The 12,394-nt window shown below is 40.7% G+C and overlaps 1 protein-coding gene across 1 annotated transcript in view; it reads left to right on the top strand.

Annotated features, from left to right (window-relative positions):
* Positions 1–1,051: 1,051 nt before the first annotated feature.
* The window catches only part of LOC118328410 (monocarboxylate transporter 2-like), a 14,225-nt gene continuing 2,882 nt past the window's right edge, over positions 1,052–12,394 (top strand). Inside the window, exons 1-3 of the mRNA XM_035662151.1 lie at positions 1,052–1,272; positions 6,703–6,846; positions 8,455–9,270. Coding sequence (XP_035518044.1) covers positions 1,056–1,272; positions 6,703–6,846; positions 8,455–9,270 — 1,177 coding nt within the window. The 5' untranslated portion in view covers positions 1,052–1,055. The remainder of the gene's footprint in view (positions 1,273–6,702; positions 6,847–8,454; positions 9,271–12,394) is intronic.

The following is a 12,394-nucleotide window of genomic DNA, read 5'->3' as shown; positions in this document are numbered from 1 at the left end:
CCCCCCACTCCTGTTTCTTCTCTCTTTCTCTCTCCCTTACTTTCTTCATTTAACCCGTTCCATCTGGCCCGTTTTGAGAACTGCTCTGCTGTAAAGCGGTTCACTTCCTCACTCATTTGAGAGAAGAAGCTGCGTTTAGGATTCAGTCAAACACACTAAGCGGCTCTCGCTGGAGTTATTTGGAGTTTCACCGTGAATGGAGGCACATAACAGATGCTGTCTGCCCGGCCGACTACTCAACAAACACAGGCGAATCTTCTCTTGTTTCTACTGCGTTAGTAAGACATATGTTACACTTTTGTCAACGCTGTCCCTTATTAATTAGGCACGCTGTCACGTGATGCCTAATAAACACTAAAGGCCCAGTGATTAATGATTATGACCATGTATGTATATTCATTTAAAGTCGCTATGTAACCGAAGAGCCTGATGTAATGATGATAAATCAGCATTGTGTGCTCATCATCAGGAACTGATTGCAGAGGTCAGTCAATCCTATTATTGTGTTTACTAACAGCTTCAGGAAACAGCACACCTTTGATTTAGTTGCCATGTAGTGCTGGTGTTCATTTATTAAAATACCATTTAAATATATATAGTTTTATTTTGAAATTTGTTTAATTTGTGGACATTAAAGGTGCATGTGTAACATTTAGGAGATCTATTGGCAGAGAAAAATTAATATTGTAGGTATGTTAGTGTATTATCTAATAAACAAGATGAACTATTTTCAGTCCGCCATTTTGTTGAACGCCAATGTTTTACAGTATCCCAGAATTGAAACAAACCAAACAGTAGCTCTAGATAAGGCGGTTCTCATTTTCCTGTGTGTTTCCATGGCCACTGTAGTGGAGTTGTGAAGTGAGGGAGTTGCAATCTGCACATACATTACTGCACATGGTTCCTTTAAACTCACAGTCATTACAGTTAAAGCAAAACTATCACTTCTGCATGATATAATTTATGCAATTTTAATATGTACGTAATTGTCTCAGTCACAGCATATATGTTGGTAACACAATGTCGTGTATGTTTTCCACTCTTTGAACAGGAACATGTCCCCTGCTCCAGCAGATGAGTTGGACCACAAACCCCTGGATGGTGGTTGGGGCTGGATGGTTGTGTTTGGGGCCCACATTTCCATTGGATTCGCTTATGCCACGCCCAAAGTCCTGTCTATTTTCTTCAAAGAGATCCAAGAGGACTTGGGGTCCACGTTCAGTGAAATAGCATTGATATCCTCCATCATGCTAGCTGCCATGTATGCAGGCGGTGAGTTGATTCAGTCAGTATTTGTTGAATTGGTCTGCCCTAATGGAAAAAGTATTATATATAAGGGACTATTATCAGTATCCCTGTGAACAAATTAGCACTGGTCTGTCACAAATCAGTTCTTTATACTTTGAGAGGAAGATAAGCTTACCTTTGAGTTGCCTTTGTCCTGCTTGGTAATATGCTTATCTAGAAACGTGTATCTTTCAAAAGCTTGCTTATTAAATTTGTTGTTGAAAGGGGATGGTCTCAGTATGCATATTGCTTTGTGCGTCTCTTTGATAAGCAGGTCTTTAATGCTTCACGGTTGTAGTGCAGGAGAAGCTTCTTTTGTCTTCCTTTTTTATGGTGGTGATTACAGTGAGCATCGGTACTGTACCTGGCTCACCTGGTGGAGCTGGCAGCCCCATGTACCAATGGCTGAGCCCTTGCTGCAGCGGCCATGGGTTCAACTCCGACCTGTGGCCCTTTGCTGCGTGTTGTCTCCTCTCTCTTCTCCCTTTCCTGTCACTCTTCAACTATCACTATCAATTAAAGGCAATAAAAAAAACACACCCAAAAGAAGATTGACCGTGGAAATAGCAATTTTACCAAAAACAAAAACTTGGGTCATATGACAACAACCTTCACAATTTACATTTAAAGTGGAGCCCTCTCCCTTGACACTCCATACAACTCCTTCCAGGATGTCAGTAATATAGATGCATGTTTTTTTATTTTAGATCCTATCCAGACCCAGTGTCTTGTATCCGGATATATGCAGATTAGTTTTAGACCTGTAGCTGTTTTTCTATGAGCGGATCCCTGTTTTGTTTAACTGCATGCTGAGTGACATGGTCCACACCCTGTAAACATCGTTGAGTATATCGTTATATAGTCGCGTTTTAGGTCTTGGGAAGGAAAAAAGAAAAAATAAAACAATCAACATAAATCATATGTATGTAGACGACATATGTGCAAGTTGCTTACTGAGCAGGACATTTTACAGTTAAAAACAGTTTTCTCTGATGGACAAACTATGTAATGGTGCTACTGTTACTAAACTACTTCAAACATATATCTTTAACATTGCTGTACTATAGTTTCTTGTTACTTATCAACCCACATATATGCTGATATATCTGTGGTAATAAATACAAATATACTGTATCAATAAACCACCTGTACCAATACAATAACTTTAAATCTAGAGTTGCAGCAGAGCTGTATGGTATTCAGTGTTATCTGAGGTCACATGGCTTCAGGCTATCACAGGTTTTGTAGTCAGCACCTCTTAATCAATACTCTTTACATGACTAGATAGCACATTTGTATTGGCCTGCATACAGTAGCCTTCAGGCTAACCAGACTGAACTGTTTTTATTCTCTTGGTCTTGTCTCTCTTTTTGGATTGGATTGTATTCCCCCTACGGCTCTGACACACCAAGTTCATCTCAAGAACTAGCACTGATAATGGTCCGCTGATCAGACTCATTGCCTCACATCTCCCGTTAAAAGTTACACCTGAACGCACCACAGAGACTACAGCTAATGGCCAGCTGACTACGGATGTGCACATAGCAAATGAAAAAAACATCTCTCTTCTCTACAAAGAAACCACTGTTGTGCTGTATACTCCAGATAGATAATTGAACAATTTAGTTCACATGAGTTACTGCACCCACTGAAATAGTGTTAGGCTGCCTAATAAGAGGAGTGATGTTAGCTTGTATTACTCACCTGACTTAAATTAAACTATGCACACTGACACTGTTTATTTATGAGTAATTTCACTTTTTCAGGTTCATACTGAACAGAAAGTATCTCAGTAATTTGTTTAAAAGCATCTTAGTGCCTAAAGGAACAGCTGTTTATGATGATGATAGTTTCTTATTAAAGAAACTGTTTTGAAAAGTGAAAAGTTAAGATTTGAGAAAGGTCTGGAAAAATACCTAAAAAATACAAAAACATTATTTTGTATAGTAGAATAATTTTTTTTCTGTATACTGTCCAGTGTGTAACATTTAGGAGGGTGTATTGGCAGATATGGAATATAATATATATAGCTATGTTTTCATTAGTGTTACCTTTAAATGAGCTGTTCTGATCTATCAAGGGATGGAGTCCGCAGTGTTGAACCGCCATGTTTCTACAGTATTGCAGAAGTTACAAACCAAACACTGGCTCTAGATAAGGCCATTTATGTTTTTTGCGCAAGTTTCGCAGCCGCCATCATTTCTCCTGCACGCTTGAAACGGGAGGGTGAGGCAAGGGCGTTGTAATCTGTAACTACACTGCTAGATTGCCACTAAATCCTACACATTGGTCCTATAATAACCTATTAAATAAATAATACTGTGACCAGATAAATCTTGCGACCCCTTAAGGCTGTGTTCAAACAGACTCCCAGAAGAAACACAGCCCCCCTCATTCATTTGAATAGGCCAACCCAGAGGTCTCTGGGGAGGAAAAAAATTTATTTGGCTCAACTTTTGCTGGAGCTCAATGCAATGTCATCTGCCAAGGGCCAATAAAATATGTGCAGGCACATAGTCGTGGTAGATTACTTAGTAACGGGAATGGTGTGTTTCTACCACTCACCTTGCATATTTTATATTACATTTATATCTGCATCTGTGGCCCCAACAAGACTATTGCACCTGGGCTTATGTCACACAGGATACACATGCTACATCCCTGCTTCCAACAGGCCAAACAATCTGAGAAACCTGACATGACTTTTCCACAGTGTGTGTTTGGTCTCGTTCCACAATATAGGTATTTGGAGTTCTTTGGAAAACTCATTAGATGACACAAAATTTGACAAAATAAAAGTCTTGTGGAGGCTTTATGTGAATACATCAGTAGCTGCTTTCAAGGTTACAGGACAACACTCTGTGTGACTCACCTGCACTCAACTGAGAGAGGCCTAACTGGTGAAATATTCCCCTCCACTGTGGCTCAGGCACAGGGCTTTATCATATTGTCCTTGGCAAGGCTTCAGCAATGTCACCCAGTGGAGGAGAGAGACAGGGGGAATATATCAGAGGAAGGTTCAGCACACTGGGGTCTGACACCAGGTCCCCATGGGAGAGACGTGACAGCCTTTTCAGAGAACCTCTGACTCAAGAAGTCCGAATGATAAAGTTATAATGGAAGTAGAAATGGTGGTGGTGCGGGAGATGCCCTATTGTGACACAGCTACAGAGAGAAAGATGATCTATCTTTGACCCCTGCAGGCACCTGGTTAACTGTATAAACAGCAGGATGGATATTTTTATTTCATATAGTGTAGTTACAGTGGTACAGCAGATACAGTTGTTGAGGACAGTTCTGTACAGCTCAGCGTGATAAAAAAGGAAAGAACTTCATTTTGACTCAGTTGTGTTTTACTCATTTTCTACACACGTACTGTATATGTGTATACGCATATAAGCATAAATATGTGTTTTTTAGTGTATTTTTAAAGTTGTGATATCAGTGCATGGACAGCTTGTCAGACAGATGTAGCCTGAAGAGTTCAGGTGCTCCTTTATTCTCCTCAAACATCTCTATACTGTAGAGCTGAAACAGTTAGTCGATTGATTATTAACAGAAAATATATTTCTACATCTTCTGGTTCCAGCTTCTAAATTGTCAGGGTTTTAATGTTTTTCTTCTTCTAATTCCTGATAATTAATTCATTATTAATGAAAATAATCATTATTTGTAGCCCTGGATCTTGAAATTACAGTATTGGCTTGTGGAAGAACTGACATTAGAATTAGCCTATGGCAGCGTGACATGCTAACAGACTTCACTTTATAGCAATGCACTGCAGTAGCTGAAAGATATACAGAGGCCTGAGGGGGAAGCAAAGTGTGGGAAACACATTTAAGATGTTATGTTGTTGATGGTCAAAACTGTGTTTGTAACAAGGCAAGGCAAATCTATTTATAGAGCTTATTTTCTACCCGAAGGCTAGTGCTTAGAGGCAGAAGCACAAAAAACAAGAAAACAAATGATAAAAACAATAAAAGCAAGCATTGAAGACAAACAATAAAAACAATGAAAAGCCCAATACAAATAAAACAAACTAACAAATAATTTGATTTAAAAGAAAATGAATTAGAGTAAATGCAATGTTAAACATTTAGGTCTTTCTCTTGAATTTGAAAGTAGTCAACATTGTCTTAAGGCCTTAACTCTTCTGGCAGTTTTGTTCCACATTTGAGCAGCACAGAAGTTACTGTAAAGGCAGCTTCACCATGTTTAGTTTTGACTCTGGGAACAACCAGTAATTCAGAACCAGCTGAGCTGAGGGATCTGCATGGTTCGTACTGGGTCAGGAGAACTGATTAGTATCTTTGACCTAAAACCATTCAGAGATTTCTGGACAAGCAATTGTATTTTGAAGTTAATTCAGTAAGAAATGATGCACTAAAATGTGTTCTGTTAGTTGGCCTGTGCTGCTGATTTTGTTCGACAAACTGCTGCCTGCTGGCTTGATAAGTGCTGCAGTAATGTTTTTTTTATAAGGTTTTGTAGAAAAATATGTACAGATTCCAATAATTATGGGTTATGAAAAAAAAAGTTAAGGCATGAGTACAGTACAATCCACATATGAAGGCAGTAAAAACATTAAATTAGGAGAATGATATAAAGAATGCGGTCATGCAAATCCTTCATGGCTGGACGTAATCATAAATCAGTAGAATAAATCATAAATATACACAGTTTTGAAGGAATTCAGAACATACTTTAGTTCACACAGATTCAGTTTAAGACAACATAACTCTTAGTAATTTTATTTTTTCATGCACTGAGAAATGAATCATCATCCATGGTAAACATGCTCTTGAAGACAGTAGGTGTTTGCCAAACATGTAATCCTCTTACTGCTCACTGGGCTGTTTTCAATTATCACTATCCACACAGAGGCCCTTCCCGCCACTGACTTGAAAAGCTGCAGCATGTTTCAATAATGATGGCAGCCCATATATTAGTTTGATTGATGCTCTCTCCATTTTCCTATATGAATTGGGTAAAATAAATATATATTCAAACGATTGGTCTTTATAGCAAGGAGAAGAAAGAAGTTTTCATTATGGCGTGCTGCAGAAGGACTAGTGGTGCAATGTCACTCTTTCAGGCAAGGTTATGAATGAAGGGAAGAGTGACAGCATATAAAAGGCTGTTTAATTGCTGATTGATCACTGAGTGCAGTATTTGACATTATCAGGGGAGAGGATAATGAGTCGCCACGTTGCTTTGCAGTGAACACAAAAGTGTGGCGGTGTTCGATCACGCACTGTGATGTCACTTTGCCCTTGGTTTAGAACTGGTGCTGTTGTGTGAACCCTTGATCACTAGCAGTAGGTACGTTTATTACTAACTTACTACCAACTGTTTATATTGAGATGTAACATATGATAACTCTGAACCCCTCTCTCTTTCTCCTTCTCTTTGCAGGACCAATAAGCAGTGTGTTGGTCAAACGCTTTGGAAGCCGGCCAGTAGTCATGCTGGGTGGACTGATGTGCGGGGTCTCTATGGTAACCGCTTCTTTTGGGACCTCCATCATTTACCTCTACTTATGCATTGGCATCATTGGAGGTACAGAACTTGGATATTTAAAAAATATATATTCTAATATCTTGTCACACTGCTGTCTGGAAAGCTTTAGCCAGGTTGATAGATTTTACTACTTGCATACCACCCCGGGGAATCATTACACAATTAGTTGATCACAACCCCAAACTGAAGACAAAGTGTTTGCAGTCAGCTGAATAATCCAACTCATTTCATGACATGGATCCCACACTTGTTTACCTCTTTGCTTACCATTCCCATCAGCCCCTGGTTAAGCCCCCTCTGAGATAGACAAAGTCTGAATCTTTTCACATCCCTTCAGAATCTCTGGGTTGCCAGATCTGGTTCCCTTGGGTTGCCATGCTGTTTGTTGGGGCACAGGGCATCTGCCCCAGCTCCTGGGGTGCAGTTTGAGCACCAAGGGAACCAGGACAGTAATTAAGACAGAACCGTCCCTGATCCCAGAGAGTGTGGTCTGCCGTGGCCCTCTGTACTCTCCCGTAGGCTCCCATCATGGTCGTCACATGGGGGCTCCATGCCACCCTGCGAGGCTCATTACCCTGCCAAGGACTGCTGTGAAGGATTAATAGGCCCAGCAAGTGGCTGGGCCATGTGTGGTGCCCGGGGGCATGTATGCACCCTGCTCCTCTCCCCTGTGCCATGGCACACTGACACATAGGCACTGGGCAGTTTCACCTACCAGACAGGCAGATATATATGCTCACACGCATAGACCTGAAAAGATAACCATGAAGTTGAAAAACCTCAGAGTCAGTGAGTTTCTTTTATTAAGGACGTATCCTTGCATTTATCCTAGCCAAGATTTCAAATTTAACTGATTGTCTTTCTTTGTTGTCCCACTGCATCTTTTTTAGTGACAAACAATCCAGGTTACTTGTCATAACACAAGGTCTCACCCAGGGTTGTACTGTACTTCTGGCTTAGTTGTATGTTCCACTAACACAGTGTTTTTTGGTAAAAAGCTGGTGAGGGTTCAGGATAGTGAGAATACATGCACAAAATAGAAATATCTGGCAGTAGACTGTTGAATAGATAATGGAAAAGGTGTGTATTACAGTGCAACAATTTATCCAAGACTTATGCGGTTGTATCAGACGCCACTCCGACGGACATCTAAACCTACTACAAGGAGTTTTTAACTGTTTATGAAACAGTCTAAATTTAATGCTGATGCCTCTATAGGACCTACATAAGCACACAAGACCATCAGCGAGAAGACTGGCTATTTCTGTAGTTATTCTTAATGCACGCATGGCTTTAAGGTCGGATTCAGTTAGATTCCCCTTGAAATAAATTAAACAAGGTAGTGGAAAGTTTCTGTAGTTTTTAATGTCTGCATGTCTACATTGGCTTGTGGACAATCAGGTGTGCTCAAATTTAGTCAAAACTTTTTCATTTTAAGTTAAAGCTAAATTTGTAAATTACTTTTTACCCCATCGTTTTACTCTTTAACATTTCACTATTTTTTGTATTGCTTTTATCCCTTCTTTGCCAAATACACAATAAGATGCCACTTTGTGATGCTTAATGTTTAGATAACCCAAGATTTCCCCAGATGTTGAGAAATCTTAAATTTTATATTTTTGACTGTTTCTTTCTGTCTTCACACAGGCTGTGGACTCTCCTTAAACCTCAATGCATCTCTCACCATCATCAGCAAGTATTTCCTGGCCAAGCGTCCGTTAGCCAACGGACTAGCCATGGCTGGGAGTCCCGTGTTTCTATGTTTCCTGGCCCCTGTCAACCAATATTTACTGGTCAAGTTTGGCTGGAGAGGAAGTCTCCTAATCCTTGGGGGTCTGATGCTCAATTGCTGTGTTGCCGGGGCCCTGATGAGACCTGTTATTGTGTCTTGCAAGCCATCATCTAGTGCCCCACAGAATGAAGTGAAGGAACTGCCAAATGGCCGCAGCACTACGCGAAACGGACGCTGTATGAAGAATGCTGGGAGTTTCTTGGATTTGACCTTCTTCAAGGATAGAGGCTTTGTCATTTACCTCATTGGGAACATAATGTTCATCTTCGGTGCCTATGCTCCCATTGTGTTCCTGTCAGCCTATGCTATTAGCCAAGGCGTAGAGGAGTACTCCGCAGCCTATTTACTCTCTATTATGGGCTTTGTGGACATGTTTGTTCGGCCTGGCACAGGCCTGATAGCCAACAGCAAGTGGATCAGGCCAAGAATCCAGTACTTCTTCAGCTTTGCCATGATTTTCAACGGCACGTGCCACTTACTGTGCCCGCTGATGACGAGCTACGCCTACATGGTGGTCTACGCAGTGTTTTTTGGCGTGGGTTTCGGCATGGTCTTCGCGCTGATATTTGAATGTCTGATGGACCTGATGGGAAGTGAGCGCTTCCCCAGTGCGGTTGGACTGGTCACCATCATCGAATGCTTCCCCATGCTACTGGGACCACCTGCTGCAGGTAATTGTGCACACTGACCATTAACTATCCATTTACAGACCTGACAGAATCAGTGTGACTCCCTACCTCTCAGCAAAACACTTCATAAACAGATTGTTGAATCTAAGACGCCAGGCACAGACACAAGTATTTACTTTCAGCTCACTTTAAAGATCGCCTTAGGCTGCTTCTTTCTGCAACTGAAGGGCCAAGAGGAAGTAAATAATGTACACATATACAAACACGCGGTTGAAAAAAACTCCATTGTTACAGCTGAAATAAATAGCCAGTTTGAGGCAAGCTCTTTTGCAAACAACAAAGCAAAGAGCAATTCTTTTACTCCCTTTGTCTGTTTATCTCTGTCTTAAGTCATGTGCTGTGCATTGTGTTGCAGCAGAGCTCAGTTGCCTGCTAGGCTGTCATTACTGTAAGAGAGCAGGATTATTACGGTTGAGTAGGGGTGTTTTGGGGCGCATGAGTGGTCCACAAAAAAGTAGTAATTGGCCATGGTTATTTACTGCTGTAAAGAAGCTGGCTGCATGGCTCGGGCTTGTATCTACAGGTTTAATGTAGGACTTGATCTCCATACAAATGATCGAAGCAGACCGAGGCCGAGCGACAGTCACAGTAAGACAGACAGCAGCCTGCCACACAACACAGGAGCCACAGACTCTGAAGAATCCACATCAGCGTCCCTGCTGAGGTCTCCTTCTTATCTAACTAAGAAAACATCAACGCACATTTTGCCCTTGTTAAGTGACAGACCAAACAAAAACTTACACCAGAGAAAAAAGCAGAGACAAAAAGTAGACATGACATTTTCCCAAAGACCTTTTTTATTTCTTTCAATAGTAGAAAACTATTAGCAATACATACACAAAAAGGGACATTGTGATGATTCTCAGGGCGAGGATTTTTTTGAAATGAATCTAAAAATATATGTTTGTGTGTTCAGATTTAACTGAGATCAGACTATGAGAAGGAGAGAGATGTTTGTCACAGATTCAGGATGTTTTTTAATGTTTTTAATGTATTTAAATTGCCTCTGTGAGTTTTGTGCCACTGCTGACTGTGTTGTGGCCAAACTACAATAACTAACTTCCCGTTGTTTTCAGAACAGTAGCATGCAGCAGTATCTTTCACCTCACGCACTTGCCTCACGTCTCTCCCTCTGTGCCCTCAATGCAACTCTCCTTCACAGTTTGAAAACCTCTGCTTCACATGAACCCGCATTGTGCTGAGATGGGTGAAATGTGCAGCATATTTCTTCCAGTCAGTATTTCTTGACAGATGGTTAAAACACAAACCCTACAGCTACTCTCTGTTTTTATAGCTAATTGAGCTTAAGTAATGTAAACAGCTCCGAACAATCCCAGATAGTTCCCCGGGTGCTTACCTTACCCTGATGAGATCATTGGCTGTCACAGACTTCTCTGGTGAAAACTAAGTAAGTGGCACCATTTCATGTATGTTGTTTGTAGGGAATGTATATCACAGATCCGACTTTATTTTCACTGCTCAGCATCAACCTACGAGCTGAATTACTGACCTCTTCCTGCCTGCCAGCCCATCACATAAAAGAAAAACCCCTTTTTCATCTGACTTCTATCTCCATTCTTCCGTCTCTCATAGGGCTTTAGATCGAAGTGTTGGACAGCTACCTTCATGGTCTAAATAACTGTGTAATCAAAAGGATATTGTTTACCCTTTCTGCTTCCTTGCTATTTTCAAGATTAGTGCACTTGTGGAAAACCCACACTATAAAACATTATTTTCTTCATTCGGTAAAAGGACTGGGACCTAATGGCAGTGACAGATTATATTATTGGTTAAGTTGAGTTTTTGTGCATTTTCTGGCATATATTGTTAACTAAGGGTACAATATAACTGAGGATGCAATCTCAAAGGGTTAAAATTAGATGTTTCATTTCACCAGGACTTTAATTGCATTCTTAAAAGTTGGGAGCCAACTGAGTATGGCTCTGCAGTTATCGTTTTAAAGCCTAAATGTTAAATATATACATTGCAGCTTTTTATGAGGAATGACTGAGCTTAATAGCATAAAACAAACAAACATTGTTCTACTTAACTTTACTTAGACTATATGAGGAATTGTAGTAGCCATTACATTATCCACATGCACAGTTTCCCCTCAAAATTGGCACCATATAGAGTATATGGAATGAGTAGGGTTATGCAGTTTCAATCTATTGAACAGGACACAGAGCAACTTTATCAATCATAATGCCTGTATTGTAAGTGATGTGCTTCTGATGACACAGGATGAACAAACATCAAAATATCCAAAGCTCTTATTTAGTACTCAGCTTGCGTTCCAGTCAATATGTCAACTTTCTAGTTCACTTAGAGAGGCTGGTTTAGTGTCCTAGAAAGGTTTACTGCGGACGTACAGCACTGTAGCTGCATGATTTAATCAGCTGTGCATGTGGGCCCACTGACAAACTTTTCCTTTGCCTCCAACCTGAGTTTTAATGAGGTGAAAATTGATAGGCCCCCCAGTTTGTCTGGTGCGACCCTGTTCTGAGGCGCTCATTTAATAGGGTAAATAAGTGCCTCCCTGCACGTCTAACAATCTCCTCCAGAGGGCACAATCGTTATGTCTCCCTAACTAGTCTGCTTGTTACTGCTCCCCCAAACCTCCGGGTCAATCCAATTAGGAGGAAGTGAGGTAAGTGGGTGTAATTAGCCTTTTGCTTTGGGTGTTTAATGACGCTCAGTTCAAACTCTCGTCATTGAAGTCCTGTACCTGGGCCATAATTAAGCTGTGTGAATACATTAAAAAAGAGGTGAGTATGCCAGATGGACTTAATTACCGCTCAGCCAATCAAGGACCGTCTTAATGAGGGTGATGGTCATTGGCATACACACGCCAGATGAGTGCTATCAATCAGATGATACAGCCTGCACTGAGAAACTCATCCAAATGCAAAGTGACCCCTCCTAGTGTACTACAGTACAATACACGCACACACACAAACATCATTACCGTCATTGTTTGTCGTAAAGATGGTAATTAGTGTACTTAAGGAGACCTACCAAGGAAACTGCCCTTCAATTTAATAGATTTTTATAAGATACTATAATGTGCTGCGCAATAAAGGCGCCTTAAAGGGGAACTTGGCAA

The sequence above is a fragment of the Morone saxatilis genome, unplaced genomic scaffold (assembly GCF_004916995.1).
Source record: "Morone saxatilis isolate NCDOM2014 unplaced genomic scaffold, NCSU_SB_2.0 Contig18, whole genome shotgun sequence".
NCBI lineage: Eukaryota > Metazoa > Chordata > Actinopteri > Moronidae > Morone > Morone saxatilis.
This window is presented reverse-complemented; position numbering and strand designations above follow the sequence as displayed.